The sequence below is a fragment of the Balaenoptera physalus genome, assembly GCF_965194825.1.
Source record: "Balaenoptera physalus genome assembly, chromosome: 12".
NCBI classification, from domain to species: domain Eukaryota; kingdom Metazoa; phylum Chordata; class Mammalia; order Artiodactyla; family Balaenopteridae; genus Balaenoptera; species Balaenoptera physalus.
The window spans coordinates 93736322-93754049 of NC_138897.1; the positions used below are offsets into that span (position 1 = coordinate 93736322).

Below are 17728 nucleotides of genomic sequence, written 5' to 3' on the forward strand. Positions count from 1 at the left end.
CATTTCTAAAGTCAATATGCCCACAGTGCCCTCCCTTGAAAACGCTATCACTTTTATACAGGGTAGATAATTTTCCCTGGTGCTAGGAACTAAAGAGATGGTCTGAGCAAACACTATGATCAAAGAAAAAACAAATTTTTCTCTACATATATTTTAAGACCCTTATGTTAGAAGCATCTGGATAAATCTCCTAAGAGGTGCTAACAACCTTTTCTGTTCTACGCCCCCCCCCCGTAATTATTTCTACATTATTCAATAATAACACAGTTGTCTTCGTACTCTTTTATATTACCTACTTGGGAGAATCATAAAAGACTTCATCAAAATGAACTAATTAACTATGATACTGTTTATAGTTCTTATTTTCCAAATGGGTAAACGGAAGCCATGAAAGCATAAAGATATGGGCCCCCAAAGATATGTCAGAATCTCTTACCTCATGGAACTGGTGTCTTCCAGAAAAATCGAATAAAAGCCAGCTTCAGCCTAGCAAATCCTATTGTGGCAGCACTGACTTTCACTAAAAAAAATCAGGAATGCACTCTCATGGGAATAAAATCTCACAACAGAGCAAATTCAGTGGTTTTTATTTAATCCAACAAACATCTATTGAGGGCCTTCCCAGTGCAGGACTTTGTCCCCAGCAAGCGGAGGTTAGAGCGGTGAGTGAGCTCAGGACCAGGGTGAAGGGTGGGCCCGCCATTCCCTCATCATGAAACAGAATGGGGTCAGTACAGAAGGGACAGAGAGCATGGGGGGGGGGGGAGGGGCAGGCCTTCGTACATGCAGCCATCTGTGAAAGGCGCCTCTGAAGTGGATTGAATGGTAGCCCTGAAAAAGATAATGTCCACATCCTAGTACACCATTTTATTCAGGGTGGCAATGTACCCAGCTAACAGACTGTATTTCCCAGCTGCCTTGGGTGGAAGATGTGGTCATGTGCACAGTAAGATAAAGTCACAGAGGCGGTGTGTAATTCCAGGAGGGGCCCTTAAAATGAAATGCACCATTTTGCCCTTCCCTCTTGCTGGCCTGTAATGCGAATGTGATGGGTGGAGCTCTGGCAGTCACATTGCACCTAGAGGCCATCTTAAGAATAAAGGCCAGGGACTTCCCTGGTGGCGCAGTGGTTAAGAATCTGCCTGCCAATGCAGGGGACATGGGTTCAAGCCCTGGTCTGGGAAGATCCTACATGCCACGGAGCAACTAAGCCCGAGCACCACAACTGTTGAGCCTGCACTCTAGAGCCTGTGAGCCCATGTGCCACAACTACTGAAGCCTGTGCACCTAGAGCCCGTGCTCCACAGCAAGAGAAGCCACCGCAATGAGAAGCCTGCGCACCGCAACGAAGGGTAAGCCCCCACTTGCAGCAACTAGAGAAAGCCTGCGCACAGCAACGAAGACCCAGTGCAGCCAATAAATAAACAAATAAATGAATAAAAATTTAAAAAAAGTAAAGAATAAAGGCAAAACAAGACCATGCTGGAGAAGAAAGAGAGAGGTCTCTGTCCCTGGTGACTATGGAGCCAAGATAAAAACTTCAACTTCTAACAACAGGAATACAGATTGAGCTCACAAAGGAACTGAAATGCACCTACAACCACTGTGGTAAACTGGGGAGCTCAGGTCCCATCTGTTAAACAAGGAGGCCACCTGACTGAGGGGGCTTAAATGCCCAGGTTCTTCCTTAATCAAACAAAAACCTAAGCTGCAAATGCCTCAAGGTTACAGAATCGAAACCTAAAGACAACCAATCACGAAGAGCCAACTAGACTTTCAGCAGTAGCCAATTAATAATTTCCTTACTTTGCTTCTGCCTTTTAGGTATAAAAGCCTCACCGCAGCTCCTGTTTGTGGGCCCTTGTGGCCACTTCCGGTTCTGTGCTACCCAACTGGAGTAAACTTTTGCTCTAACTGAAATTTTAAATAGCCCTCAGTTTCTCTCAACACTCTGAAGGGGCACCTGCTTCTTAGCTCTGTTTACTGTGGGAAAGATGGCTGCTATTGCCCCATCTCTCATTTTCAAGAGACACCAGAAGTCCCTGGCGGTGGCCCCATGGAAGCGGACACTGCTCACCCTGGTCCCCTTGGGAGTCCCCCCGTGGCCTCCTCTGGTCCCTGTGGGAGGGACTCGGCTATCACCCCTGGTGCCGGCCGCTGTGGAAAGGGACCCGCGGACCCCTGGTCCCCATGGCAGCAGCGCGCAGCCAACCTGGTCCCTCTGAGTGTGTGTGTGTGTGTGTGTGTGTGTGTGTGTGTGTGTGTGTGTGTGGTGGGGAGCCTGTGGCCAACTCTGGTCCCTGTGGCAGGAGATTGTGGCCACCCACCCCTTATCTCTGTGCGAAGGGACCCGAAATCACCTCTGGTGACAGTCCCCATGGAAGCAGACCTGCGGCCGCTCCGGGACCCCCGTGGGAGTCTCTTCTGGTTCCCTTGGGGACCCGAGGATCCCCTGCCGCTGGTCCCGTGGGAGGGGCCCCGCGCACCGTCCCCCACCCCCCGGACACGCCCCCGCCGCTGCCCCGCGCGCCCCTGACCCCCGGCCCCGGAACCGGCGAGCGCGGGCGCGGCCTGGGGAGCGGCGGGCGGGCTGACGGACCCCGGCCGCCCCGGCCCGCGTCCCCGCCCCGCCCCGGGCCCGGCCTTGGCGGGCGGTGGACGGCCGGGCGGCGGCGGCGGCGCCATGCGGCTCCTGTTCCTGGCGGTGCTCCGGCGGCACACGGGCAACGCCATCACGGCCCAGCGCGTCCGGTAGGTGCGGCGGCGGCGCGGGTCCCGGCGGGGGCACCGGCCGGGGGCGCGGGGGTCGGCCCGGCCTCCCCGAACCGCGCACCCAAACGGACCGGCCGGAGGGCGCGGGGCCCGGGGGAGCGCGGGGCGGCGAGGGGCGCGTGTCCGGCTCCGGCGCGGGGGCCCGGGCCCCGCCCGGCGCTGCGGTCCTAACGCTCCCCCGAGGCCGCTCGGCCGGTGACGCCGCTGGTGCCCGGCGCCGGGGCGGCCCCGCGAGGCAGGCAGCGCGGCGGAGGCTGCTCGGCGTTCTGCGGCCGCATCTCGGCGCGGCCGTCGTCACGGACGCTCCGTATGGATCGTGAGCGCCCTAGGTTTAGGGGAGGCGGCGACGGAACGCGAAGTCGGGGCTTCGGGACGCGGCACGTCGGCGGGGACGGGAGAGAAAGAATACAAACACATGGGTATAAATATGCAGTGATAGCTCTAGACCCGTGTACACGCACCCGCGAGGGCCGCTTGTGCGCGTGCGCTGTTTTAGGCGGGATGCCCCGGGGAGACCTCCGTGTTAGAGTGACATTTGCGCGGCATCCTGGGTGCGACGAGGGTCCCTTGAAGCTGGGGCGGCCTGGCGGGGCGGGGGTGGGAGTAGGGGTGGACCAGGATTTCCAGGCAGAAGGAGCAGCAAAAGTGCAAACCAGTGTTACTGGACCTGCCATCCAAAGTAGCCTTTCCTTGGACTTCCCTGGCGGTCCAATGGTTAAGACTCTAAGCTTCCACTGCAGGGGGGCACGGGTTCAATCCCTGGTCGGGGAACTAAGATCCAGCGTGCCTGAGAAGTGTGGCGAAAAAACAAAACAGAAAAACCCACAAAGTAGCCTTCCCTCTTCTCTTCTGCCGTTTCCACCTTCCCCATCTCCTTGCCTGGTTATCTTCTTAACATTTATCTTTTCCTGCAGTTATCTTGTTTTCTAGGTTTATTCCTCCACTTTTTCTCTTCTCCCTGCTGGAAGGTAAGTCCCCAGGGCAGGGAGGGAGCTGATTAGTGCCCGAAGTTTCATAGCAGCTTTTTTTTTTTTTTTTAAGCAAACTGACTTGCTTCATGAAATTTCTCAATTGACTTCCCCTCTGTGGGCCTTCTTCCTCATCATCGAAATGAGTGACTGGGGCTACACCTCCCCTTTCACATCCCTTTCTCCTCAAATATGTTAGTTCTCCTAAAGAGCAGCAGGGGCAGGATACGTCAGTCTTCTGAAGTTTAGGGTTAGGTTTTTCCCATGAGGATTTTCACCGCACAGGTTTATCTTAAGTCAGTGGCACCGCCATCACTCATTTGGAAGGCAGCTATGCTCACCACTGTTTATTTATTTATTTTTTGGCCGTGCTGTGCGGCCTGCGGGATCTTAATTCCCCCACCAGGGATCGAACCCATGCCCCCTGCCGTGGAAGTGCGGAGTCTTAGCCACAGGACCGCCAGGGAAGTCCCAGCTGTCACCCATTTGGACATAAACAGCCAGGAGGTACATGGTGGTCTCTATCCTCATGGAGCACGTTGCAGTGGGGGAGAGAGAGATTGCAGGATTAACCAGAAATGAAGGCGGTGGCTGGGGCTGCGGCTTCAGAGGAGGACTCTCTGAGGAGGTGACGTTCCGGCCAAGACCCCAGTGACAGGAGGAGGCAGCCACTCAAGGCTCTGGAAGGGTGGATGGACCGGGACAGGGTAACAGCACGGGCACAGGTCCTGGGGCCAGAGCAAGCGTGACAGGCTTGAGAAACAGAAAGAATCCATGCTCTCTGGACTAAGGCACGGAAAGGAGGCCAGAGGGAGAGAGGGGCCAGCCCAGCAGAGCCTGCGCCCGTAGTTTATGCTGTGGAAACTAGAGAGAACATCCATTATTTAACACCCCACTCCTCACTCGAGCTGTACACCGGAGCCCGAATCTTCCAAAGGCTTGCAGCCACCAAAGGTCCCTCAGGGGAGCCAGGCGGGCACTTCCACGGACATTCAGCAGGGTGCAGGGCCCTTTAGTTACTTTGTTCTGTGTTTTCCTGGCTGTGCATGACGCGGAATAAAGATTGTTCTTTGTGCTTTGCTCTCTCTTCAGAGCCAGGCTTTGGTCTCCCCTTCACTCAGGAAGGATGGCTGGGAGGTGGGGGGGGAAGAAAAAGGGAAAAGCGGAAGTTGCTGGAAGACATCTTCTGTCTTGTGAAAGCCTAGGTTCCTTGAGGAAATGATGCTCGGTGTCCTGAAGGGGAGGGGGAGGGAGGTTTCCATGGTGACAGACTTCCCTGGGAGCCAATTACCAGGAAGCAGTGAGAACCAGAGGAGCTCCTCAAACGTTCTCTGGGGAAGACCCTTGAGACCCTCCAGGGACCCTGGGCAGCAGCGGAGGGAACCCCCCCCTCCAATGAGTAAGATCGGGGTCCTCATCAGTCTAGCAGGGGAGGGTGTCTGAGTTAATTAAGAAGGGACTTAGAAAAAGAAGGAACGAGTCTATTCTTGCACACTCAAGCTTGTAGTTGTGAGTGAACACCCGATACATAAATAGCGATGCTGACTTGTGATGGGCACATCCGTACAGGACTGGACGTGTAGGATGCTCTGGGGAACCACCCCAGGCTAGACGTGGGGCGGTTCAGGCATCGCAAACTGATAGAAAGACACAAGCTCTGGAGCAGACCTCCTGCCTTCACAAGGCGGCTTCCCTGCTTAAAATCCCTAAGAGCTAAGCCAGGTTACATAATGGCAGCTCAGACCTGCCACACAGGCTTGTTATGAGGATCAAATATGACTTAATACATTTTCAGTGTTTTGAACCAGGCTTGGTGCTTAGTACACACTTAATAAACGTGGGCTATTCGTAAGAATATGAACCTGAGTTGGCAAGGCAGGGAAGGGTTAGTGTTGGGGGGTGTCTCAGGCAGAGGGGCAGCAGGTAGGATGTGGGCAAGAGCGGATCCCTTCCCAAACTGAGTTGTGCAAACTTAGCAGAATAGAATGTTCTAGGTCAGTGATTCTCCATGGGAGCAGAGGCCAAGAGAATGTGCAGAGGAGGAAGGAGTGCTTTTGCCCCCGGGGGCATGGAGTAGTACATGGAGGCCTTTTTGTTGTCACAACTGGGGGTGAGGGGCTCCTGGCATCCAGTGGGTAGAGGCCAGGCGTGCAGCTACACACCCTGCAATGCACGGCACAGCCCTACGACAGAGACTGAACGAGCTCAAAACGTCAGTGGTACCGAGGCTGACAAACCCCGCCCTCGGGGGAGTCTGCAGACGTGGCTGAGAGGCAGGTAGGATGCAGGTCACACAGGACCTGCAGTTTTGTGCCAGGCACGGGATGCAACCATGAAACGCTATCAGATTTATATGTCGTCGAAGATGGTTTGGGCTGCAGCCTGAAGGGTAGATCAGGATGGTGGCAGAGGAGATGCCATTTGGAAGTGACATATTTAAGAAGTGAAACGCACAGGGCTTGACAATTGAATATGGAGAGTGTCAAACGACAAAACGAATACAATTTAGTAATGACGCTGATTCCCCTTATTCAAGGGAAAACAGCCTATGGATTTGGGGGCACAGTGCCTCCCAAGCAGCCTAGCCCTCTTCTGAGGGATTTTGGCTGAGAGCGAGTTTTTATAGAATCTCAGAAGCGACAACATGGAAGCAGGGCATGACTGGCTAGGCCATCGGGGATTTCCTTACAAGGTAGCAGGCCCTACTTCTCTAGGGTCAGGGACCCCGCCAAAGATGACTCAGAGCATCGTGACTGATGTGTATTGTTTCCTTGACCATGAGGCCTGTCCTATAACACAGACTGACTTAACGCTGAGATTTGTGACATCAGCCGGGCCATGGGGTGGCCTCCACTTTGTGGGTCCTGATCTGCAAATTAACTTCATCAGGAGTAAGAGGAAAAAAAAAAAATCCACAACTTCCTTCGTTATAGAGGGAAAATACTGAGAGAAAAACCAAGAAAAGCTGGGTATATTGGGGTCTTTGTAGTAACCTTGGGCCTCTGCTGTCTAGGAGTTTTTTAGAAGGTGTAGGTGATGGAGAAGGCATGTGGGGGGAATATTTGTCTGCGGATTGATAACTAGAGAGGGACTCTTTTATTGTCTATGTGGCACCTTACGTATCCTTCGGTATAATCAGTCTGCCCTGCATCAGGTAACTTTCCCTTCTAACCTAGGGGCTGTTTGCTAGAATTTTTAAAACCCTAATCAGGGCCTACTCTCTGGGGTTGTCTCCTAAGCACTTATAAATGTTAGAAACCTGCGTCAGAGGTGTTTTTTCACCTCTGAACAAAAAGGAGCTCTGTTTGGGGTATGCGGTTTGCTGGCACTGTTACGTGGGCTCTTGTGTGGACGAGAATCAGGGAGCCTGGCCTGCCCAGCAGCGCTGCTGTCTGCGTCTCCATCTGGCCTGTGTCCCCATGGTGTCACCTGACTCAGCTAGAAGCCGGGTGCAGCGAGGGGACCCGCGGGTCGCCGTTCACCCCGAATCCCCTGGGGCTGCCAACAGGCTCCAGAAGAACCAGGCAATCTTGAGAATCCTCTAAACCAGGCGAAGGGGTTCAGATCAGTTGCTAACAGTAAAGGTCGAAGTTTAAATTGCCCAAGTCATAGATGTAAAAAAACTAGATACAAAACAGTCACACCGTTGCTTTAGTGACGAGGTAACAGGAGATCAGAGTTTCAAAGTGCGCCTCCTGCTAGGCTAAAATAAATAGCAGAGCTGAGCAGTTGGCCAGAGATCATCCACCTGCAAACCCAGAGGTATTTACTCTCTGACCATTTCCAGGGAAGGTATGCTGACCCCTTGCTCTAAACCGGACTATCAGAGACTTGCTAGACTACTGGGCCTCACACCTAGAGTTTGTCTGCAGCACTGCTAAGGGTTTAGGGAAATGCAGGAAGAGAGAGGGAAAAGAAGGGAATTCCCTGCCAGTCCAGTGGTTAGGACTCTGCACTTTCACTGCCAAGGGCCCAGGTTCAATCCCTGGTTGGGGAACTAAGAGCCCGCAAGCCGCAAGGTATGGCCAAAAATATTTTAAAATAGAATACATACATACATACAAAATAAAAAGAAAGGGAGATGGAAAAGAAGAAAAGGTGAAGGATTGAGGCTTGCTAGGTCCAGAGTAGGGAGTCCTAGAAGTCAGTGCTTGGGTGAGTGCCCTGGCACCCAAGTGAGTGTCCCCGAGTGAGAGCAGCACTTGTACAGTGGCTGTGACTTTGTGTTCTTCCTTCTGTGGTTCTTCATCTGGAAAACGGTGTATAAAAGAGTTTTTATTTGAATGGGAAGCACTTTAGATAACAGAAGCAAACAAGACTTTCTGGAAACTCACTGGAAGGGAAAAAAAAAAAAAAGGAAGAAAGGCAAACATCATGGCATCCAATGCAGCCCTGACCCTACTGCCCAGCTGCCTTCTGCTGGTCTAAGTTTGAATTCTGCTGTGAGTGCCAAGCATATGGGAAGGAAAAAAGCCTGAGCCTATTCAAGTTTTCTACTTTTTCTTTAGAAGATGCCAAGGAAATGATGCCGAAAACTTGACCTCTGTGCCCCGGTGCCAAATCGAATCTCAGAAGCAGAGTTTTGGGTGAAGTAGAAAACAATAGCTTTATTGCTTTGCCAGGCAAAGGGGGCCACAGTGGGCTAGTGCCCTCAAAAACTGTGTCCCGACCTGGGAGGATTTGGTGAGGAGTTGCTTTAGTTTTTCTTTGTTTGGGCCGAGCCACGCAGCATTCGGGATCTTAGTTTCCCAACCAGGGATTGAACCCATGCCGCTGTGGTGGAAGGGTGGAGTCTTAACCACTGGACCGCCAGGGAAGTCCCTGAGGAGTTTTATAGCAATGGGTCAAGGGCGGGGTTGCTGATAAGGATCAGGGTGTGTGCAGGGCCTACATTCCTTTAATCTGGCCTCAGGTGGTCTCCTGGTGAGCTTCTGTGGTTCTAGAGGTTATCAAACTGTGACCTTCTCTCTGGAATGAAAACTGCTTTATCAAGTAGTTAACATTTTCCATTTGTTGGGGGTTTTAGTTCTGCAGAAGAGCTCAAAGATATTGTTCTGTGTATCCCTTGAGGTGGAACCAGGACCCTGCCCCAAGGTTTCTTTTTTATAGTTTTATAGTTCTTTTTGTAGTTTCTTTTTTTTTAAATTAATTTTTATTAATTTTTATTGGAGTATAGTTGCTTTACAATGTTGTGTTAGTTTCTGCTGTACAGCAATGTGAATCAGTTATATGTATACATATATCCCCTCTTTTTTAGATTTCCTTCCCATTTAGGTCACCACAGTGCATTGAGTGGAGTTCCCTGTGCTATAGAGCGGGTTCTCATTAGTTATCTATTTTATACATAGTAGTGTCTATATGTCAATCCCTAACTCCTAATTCATCCCATCCCCCTGCTCTATTGTGTCCTGACTGCTCCCCCCTTGTCTCTGCATCCCCTCCCTCCGCTGATTAGCAACTGTTTGAACCTGCCCTTTGGGACTCAGGGAAGGTCATGGAGGCTGCAGCGTACTTCCTACAAACAAGAAATGGGGGACACAGAGGGGCTTCTGAGCCCAGTAGCCCCACAGGGTCCTGCTCAGTTTCAGAAACTGCAGAGGTACATTAAGTCAGTGGGAAGAGGCTATTTCCTTTCCTCCCCCTGATGTAATCATTGTCGGTTATTGTTTTCATTTGGCGAATATTTATTATTGAGCATCTCTAGTGGGCACAGCACTGTGAAGACCCTGGGCGTGGAGCCAGGGAAGGACAGGTGAGCCCTGCGGAAGCCAGCAGCCATTCAACCAGAGAATTTTTAGCACATCAGCTCAGTGCTAAGCCCTGTCATTCGAAAGAAGTTTCCAGCCTTCTAGCACGGACATACAGATTATTTAATTACAATATGATCAGTGCTAGGAAGAAGTGCTGGCTGGTAAGAGTGTGTTCAAAGGACAGACCTAGTTCTAGGGGGGAGTCTGGGAGGCTCCCCTGAGAAATCGTTTTTTCTTTCTCATACAGTTTTTTTTATTGAGATATAATTCACATACCATAAAATTCACCCTTTTAAAAGCATCCAATTCAGTGGTTTTTAGTATATTCATAAAGTCACACACCATTGCCACTATCTAATTTCAGAACATTTTCAGCCATCTCAAAAGGCACCCCAGACCCATTAGCAGTCACCCCCCCATCCCCCCTGCCCCAGCTCTGGGCAACTGCTAATCTTTCTGTCCCCATGGATTTGCCTATTCTGGACATCTCATATAAATGGAATCATACACTATGTGGTCCTTTCTGAGGACTTTACATAATGCATCAGTACTTAATTCTTTTATAGCTGAATAATACATTCCGTTGACGGACATATCACATTTTGCTTGTCCATCCATCAGTTGAAGGACATTTGGGTTGTTTCCACTTACTGGCTACTATGAATAGTGCCACTGTGAACATTTGCGTATGAGAAGTAACTTTCTAAGCTGGGGTTTCAAACCTGTAGGTTAGCTGGGTGAAGAGGGAGAGAGGTTGGGAATAGCATTCCTGGCCAAAGGACCTGTATGTGCAGATGCCCTGAGGAAGGAAGGGGCTTGTGGAGTTGAGAAGCCGAGGCAGCTGAAGAGCCAGCAAGAGAGAGCAGCCGGCCTGGCAGGCGTGAGCCAAATCATTGCCACAGTGAAGGCTCTGGATTGAATGCTAACAGGATTTCAGGGCGAGGGACTGAGGTGGCACCATAGGGAGGGAGAGGATAGATTCGAACATGATTTGGAAGGACCTGGGATGATGCAGCAGAGGAGAGACAAGATGTCAGAGATGCTTGTGGGGCTCTGGCGTGTGCTGCCGAGTGAGCAGTGGCCACTTCTCACTGTGTTACTCAACCGAACCTTGGGTCCACTCGCCCAATGCACGGCAAAGCCAATCTACTGACACCAGGTTGTGGTGAAGGAAAGTACAGTGTTTATCGCAGGTGCCAAGTAAGGAGAATGGGCAGCTCGTGCTCCAAAGACCCGAACTCCCCAATGGTTTTCAGGGAAGTGTTTTTAAAGGCAACATTTGGGATGAGGGCTGCAGGGTGCATGCCTTTCTTTTGATTGGTTGGTGGGGAGGTAACGGAGTGCTGTTCTGGGAATCTCAATCCTCAGCCTTCTGGTTCCACCCAGTCTGGGGTCCACGTGCTTACGCTCAGTGTGTAGTCACCGTCCTCCACCTGGGTGAGGGGTCTTAGTTCTTGCAGAACAACTCAAAGAGAGCATCAGATTGTTATCTGTATCACTTCAGGAGGATCTAGGACTCTGTTTTATCACTGAACTATTGTTTCTTTTTTTCTTCTTCTTCTTTTTTTAAAAATATTTTCCTTTTTTGTTTATTTTTGTTTTTGTTGTTTTGAACTATTGTTTCTTGACTGCTTCTACTCTGTTTCTCTGTCCCCTTCCTTTCCCTAAGTAGTGACTGCTTGAGTCTACTCTTTGGAATTCAGGGAGGGTCTAGGAGACTAAAGCCTTTTTCTCCAAACAACAAATGGGAGACAGGGAGGGGCTTTGGGACCCTCTGAGGTCAGAGGACTGTTGCCGTGGAAGGGATGGAGGGGCATGGGGGAAAGATAACCCGCTGTGGTCGGAGATTCTGATGGCTTACAAGGAGCTAGATGCAACAAGTGGATTTTATATCAACGAACAAGAAAGGCTCTAAGCTGCTGGTCTGTGATCCTCGCAGAGATTTTCAGCCTCATGTCACTGAAAACCCAACCCCAATCGGCCTGGGCAAGGACTGGGATTTCACGGCTTATCCTATAAAAAGTCTGGAGGTGGGGCGGGCTTCAGGCGTGATTTTGCAGCTAAGATGACATGGACAGGAGTCAGTGGCTCTCTGTGTCTTGGGTCCACTTCCCACTCCTGTCAGGTTTTCTTTTCCTAGCACCTCCCAACCCTACATCCATCCAGTTCAAGCCCAGCCAGAAACAGTGAGTTTGAGTGTCTGAGAGTGCAGCCCCCAGTCCCAGATTGCATACCCCGGGGTGAGAGTGTGCGTAGGTGGGGTGCTGTGGTTGGATCCGGGGGTTGGGTGCTTCCCGTTCAAATGAGTGACGGGGGCCTTCAACGCTGCAGGAAGCGGGGACATGGCAATGATGCTCTGGAGGCCACACGTTTCAGAGTGAAGGCTTTACGGATTCTTATCCGTAAAGGAAAGGGGAAAAGCAGACCTGTGAACTTTTGAAGACTTAAGGGAATAACAAACATTGTTGGCTTTGAAGGAGCAGGAAATAACTTGCAGGGGAGGTGGTTAAAATTGGGAAGTTTTTTCACAGAAATTCAAATACCTGGCTTCTCTTGGCAAACTGGCAGAACTGGCCACCATGAGACGGTATCTTCATGGTACCCGCTGTCTAGAGCTGAAGAGGATTTAATCCAGCGTGTTCACACATAAAGGGAGCCGCGTGTGTCATTTAAAACGTTCTAGTAGTCACTACACAAAGCAGAAAGAAGCAGATTAAGTTAATTTTAGTAATACATTCCCATGAACTCAGTGCATCCAAATATCATTGCAGCATGTCATCAGCACAGAAATTTCGAATGAGCTGTATGTTTATTTTACACTCAGCACCACTCTGTTCAGACTTGCCACGTCCGCAGTGCGCCGCTGGCCCACTTTGCCTAATTAGACAGTGCACGACTGACCCCTGCAGACGGGACCTGTCTCTCCCGTTTGGGGGAGGGCTCCTCATGCCTTATGGTCCCCACCGCCCCCCGTCTCCCCATTCATTTATTTCAGCAGTCTGAGCTCAGCAGACGTTTGGGTTTGAGACCTGATCTAGACGCTTTGCCTGTTTTTTGATTGTATTTTTGCTTCCTTTTAAAAAGAGTGATTTCCTAACAGTTACTCTCTTGAGTACAGGAATCCCAGTAGAATTGCATTAAAAAAGTAGATACACTTTACTGTTTACAAAACACACCCACAAAGATAACATGCACGGTAACACCATGTCCTGCAAATGTGTTATCATCTCACTTCATTTACGGAAAGGCAAGGGGGACAGTGCTCTGTGCAGTTTACCTTTCCGAACTGGGGCTCACGGGTTCACGCGGGCATTGCATCCGCACAAAGACCTTCATCTCGCTGAGCTCCACCACGGATTCAAGACCAGCATCGTTTCTTTTAATGTATCAGACAGTCTTGAAGTATCGTCAGAGGGTAACGTTTCACAGTTCAACACAGGTGACTTCGCCCCACCAGTGACATGACACTGTTTCCCCCCCAGGTGAGCCTTGGTGGACATCACTGGGCTGCCAGTAGGTGCTGTGTCCTGTGAGAAGCATTGGTCCCAGCCAGCTGTTCACGCTCAGAGGCCCACAGCGTGGGACGGCCTTAAGGAATATTAGACCCCTGTTTCCCATCTCAGGAGCATGCAGGGGCTCATGGCTATGGAATGGGATGCAATTCGCGTTGCCTGCCCTATCTTTTTTTTTTTCTCTTGCTATCTTTTTTTTTTTTTCTTTAATCAAGACGTCATAGTTTATGGAAATTCACATAAGTTAAACACACAAATGATTAAGCTTTTTTGTGTACTCAGTTAAAGGGGATGGCTTTCAGCCGGGTGGAAGCAGGTAGGGTCCCACTGAATCTTTGAATCTTGGGTCAGGGGTGTGCAAGGAGCTTCAGTCAATTCCTGGAACATGCTCAAAGCCTCTTAATTTATTGGAGATGCTTTCATTCTCAAAAAAATAAATAAATAAAAAGCCTTCCTTAAGCCAAATAAGCCAGAACTCCTGGGACATAATAGGTGCTCAGGGAATTTATTAGTTGAATCAAGTTATCACTCACAGAAGTGATGCCGAAAGCTCGGCCTCTGTGCACCAGTGCCGAATCAAATCTCGGAGACAGAGTTTTGGGTGAAGTAGAAAAGAGTAGCTTTATTGCTTTGCCAGGCAAAGGGGGACACAGCAGGTTCCTGCCCTTGAAACTGTGTGTCCCAATCCAAACTTAAAATTGGGAAGTTTTTTCACAGAAATTCAAATACCTGGTGAGGAGTTTTATAGCAGTGGTTCAAGGACGGGGTTGCTGATAAGGATTCGGGTGTGTGCAGGGCCTGCACTCCTTTAATCTGGTCTCCAGATTAAAATCTCCAACCAGGACCCTGCCCCCAGGCTGCACTACTGTGTCCTGACTCCTCCTCCCCTGTCTCTGCATCCCCTCCCTTCCCTGATTAGCGACTGTTTGAACCTGCCCTTTGGAACTCAGGGAAGGTTGTGGAGGCTGAATGAAGCCTATTTCCTGCAAACAAGAAACGGGGGACACAGAAAGGATTTTGTGCCCAGGAGCCCCACAGGGTCCTGCTCAGTTTCAGAAGGAACCAGGACAGAGCAATTTAAAGGTGTTACAAGTCAACTGGAAAGAAGGCTCGAGTATCAGTCCATAGAGAATTAAGATTAAAAAAAAAAACTATTTTGGAATATTAATGAGATCATAAAGCTAGTGTTGGGCTTCCCTGGTGGCACAGTGGTTGAGAGTCTGCCTGCCCATGCAGGGGACACGGGTTCGAGCCCTGGTCTGGGAAGATCCCACATGCCGCGGAGCAACTGGGCCCGTGAGCCACAACTACTGAGCCTGCGTGTCTGGAGCCTGTGCTCCGCAACAAGAGAGGCCGCGATAGTGAGAGGCCCGCGCACCGCGATGAAGAGTGGCCCCCACTTACCGCAACTGGAGAGAGCCCTAGAACAGAAACAAAGACCCAACACAGCCAAAAATAAATAAATAAATAAAACAAATAAATAAATAAATAAATAAAGCTAGTGTTGAAATGCCATTTGAAAATAGGCTTAATAAATCAAGAATGAGCCATTATCTGTACCTAACCACCCCCATCCCATATGCCCTACCCTATAGATTCTGCATCAGCCAGAAATCTCTCAGGTATGGATTTCCTAAGTAGAATTCATATTGTCTCTTTTCCATTTATCAACACCTTTTTACTTTTGGCTTCTCATTTTAAAGTTTTAAGAAGATGGAATAACAATTATTTCACCCATCCTCTGAAGCACGTTGCATCCTTAGTTTTGCACGATGTGTATTTTTAGGCTGAAGCGAGCCGATAGCTAGACTGCCTGCAGGCTTCTGTCTTGGCTCTGCTTAACAGTTAGTTGCCATCAGCATTTCCAGACGAGTTCGGGGGTGCGTGGGGCGGTGGCAGTGTTTGGATCAGCATTAACAGTGGAAATGATAAGATCAAGATACTCAGCATGCTTCAAGAGCAGAAGCCAACTCAAGTCTCCAGGCCTCTTAGTCTTTCTTTCTTGGCCCAGTGACAGCTGCAGTCTTGTGCATTTAATTTGCAACACAAAAGAGAAAACAGAGAGAGAAAATTTAGCATTCCAGTAATAGAGTAAGTGATGATTCTCACCATATTCCCCAGAGTGGGTGCGGGTTTGAGGATTTGAATCTAACGTTTCTTCAGAGGTCCTGAGTTCCCCTGAGGCTCCCACAGTATAAGCAGGTTGGTCATTTTATGGTCATTTTGCTTAAAGATTCTAGATCCTTCATTCTTCTATGTTTACTCTTATTATTTGATACACTGTTGCCCCTAAGTGCAAGTCAGCTAATCCATCTGGTGTTCAGCTGAAGAGTAACAATCTTTATTATTGCTGGAGTTAGCGGGGGGGGGGGGGGGGGGGGGGGGGGGGGGGGTGGCTATGTTGGGTTTAAACTTTGTACTATAGTATCTTCTGGATGATTTAAGAGATTTTCAAGGGTAATTTTAAGTGTCCTTGATTGCCACCTATGTGCTGATTTTGTAGTTTTTTGTTTGTTTTTTCCAATTTTTTTTTTTTTTGGAGTATAGTTGATTTACAATGTTGCATTAGTTTCAGGTGTACTGCAAAGTGATTCAGTTCTCTACACACACACACACACACTCACACATATTCTTTTTCAGATTCTTTTCCATTATAGGTTATTACAAGATATGGAGTATAGTTCCCAGTGCTATATAGTACGTCCTTGTAGGTTATTGATTCTGTAATAGAAGCACTAAGTACGATGTGACTGCCTTGTTCATATAACTGCATCCCAGAGTGATTGTGGTAACAATGGGCTTGGAGAACAATGGAAACAGTGAGAGAGACGGCTGTGTTAGGAGCAGGGGCTGTCAGATTTCACCGAAGGGAGCTGGCATTGGGGAACGTTGGGACATGGTCATGGGGCTCAGAAGACATGATGCGTTGGGTGTCCTGCAGGTGGAAGGGCTGGACTGGAGCTAAGGGTGTCAAGAGTGGGATGCGCCTGGCTGCGCAGGGGATGCAAGCTATGAAGGGTGCTGTGTGCTAGGCTAGGGCGTTTGGACTTGATCCCAGAGACACATTCAGCCGTTAGTTTATTCAGTAAGCAAGACAGATCCAGGCCCCGTTCTCATGGAGTTGACAGTTGGGCTGACTACCCCAAGCCATTTGAGGCTTTTTGTTTTGTTTTTTTAGTTTTTTTTTTGTCTGTGCCATGCAGCATGCAGAATCTTAGTTCCCCAGACAGGGATCAAACCCGCGTCCCCTGCAGTGGAAGCACGGAGTCTTAACCACCGGACCGCCAGGGAAGTCCCCATTTGAGGGTTTTAATGAACCTGGCTGGATTGGTTGTATATTCACGTGCACCTCAAACAATTTTAAAAGATAATATATGCACCTGGTCAAAGAATCCAGCCATGCAAAATGGTGTGTGATGAGAAGATAATCTCTCCCCCACCCTGGTCCCTGGTCCTCTTTAGACAGAATCATTATTATCTATTTCTTCTGTATCCTAGAGATGTTCCGTGCACACATACTATATATGCACAAAGTGTTCTTCACCTTGTGAAGAACGCTTCATTAACAATGTGTCCTCTTTTCATTAACAATGTGTCTTGGAGTTTATTCTAAATGACTTCACAGTGATCTGCACTCTTCTCATGGCATCAGACCTGAGTACCTCATATGCGCCATAATATAACTGGTCCCCTGCTGATGCACACTGAGGTCAGTGTTAGTCTTTTTGCTACTTCAGATATAGCCTCGGTGCTTATTCTTGGGTGCATGTTTTGTACTGATATCCAAGTGTGTCTTTAGAATCAGTTCTGAGAAGTGGAGTTGTTTGGTCACAGAGTTTGTGCATTTTAAATATATTAGCTGTTTCTACTTTGCCCACAGAAGAGGTTGTACCAGTTTACCCAGTATAGGAATGTTTATTTCATGAAGCCATAGGCAGACTTTTGATCTTAACAAATTTTCTACATTAAAAGGATGACTGAAGTTGATCACCATTTCTCATATTTAAAAGCCCAATTGTAGGGGGTTTTTTGTTTTTGTTTTGTTTTGTTTGGCATGGACTGAAATTTTATGGTGATACCTATTTTTCTATTGGGTTAAGTTTTTTTCTTATTGACTTATGAGGGTTCTTTATATATTAATGAAATTAGCTTCTTTCCTTCTGCAAGTGTTGTAAATAGTTGTTTTTTTTCCCCCCGGTTTCTCATTTGCCCTTTGATTTTGCTCATGCTATTTCCGCCATTCAGGAAGTTTCTTTTTGGTTTATTGGATTTGTATTTTAGATTTCTGTTGCAAGGAACTGAACCGGGGTGAGAAGAAAAGAGACATATTTGAAAGATATTTGGGAGGTAGAATGGAAAGGCCATGGAGTATTTCTTGAAGCTAATGATAATGGGTGACTTTTGAATTCTTGATTAAAAACTGAGTCACAGATGCCTAAACACAAACTTGGAGAAACAGGAGAAAAAAATGAAATCAAAGAATTAAAGAAGGGAGCTTTCTGATACAGCAAATGTCACTGGAAATGGCTGTGGGTGCCTTGTGTCTCAAGGCTGCCAAGCCTTCCTGAATTAGCCCTTCATCCTGCTGGCCTTGGTCGCAGCCATGGCCCCAGTCCCAATCCTGGTATCTGAGACTGGTGGATGAAGGTATTTTAGGTGGATTGTCTCTAAAGGACAATTCAGAAAATATGTATTATTAACTTTTGATTTGATTAATCTTTGGATT

The 17728-nt window shown here is 48.8% G+C and overlaps 1 protein-coding gene across 7 annotated transcripts in view; it reads left to right on the forward strand.

Moving 5' to 3' along the window:
* GLT1D1 (glycosyltransferase 1 domain containing 1) overlaps positions 1-17728 on the forward strand; it is a 169597-nt gene that overhangs the window by 8981 nt on the left and 142888 nt on the right. Inside the window, exon 1 of one of the 7 annotated variants that reach the window (XM_082418302.1) lies at positions 2552-2751. The exons of 5 other annotated variants lie outside the window; for them this stretch is intronic. In XM_082418302.1, the coding sequence (XP_082274428.1) occupies positions 2684-2751 (68 nt within the window). In that variant the 5' untranslated portion in view covers positions 2552-2683. Of the gene's footprint in view, positions 1-2551; positions 2752-2852; positions 3192-17728 lie in introns of those variants that run through there. One more of the 7 variants, XM_082418301.1, reaches the window with a different exon arrangement.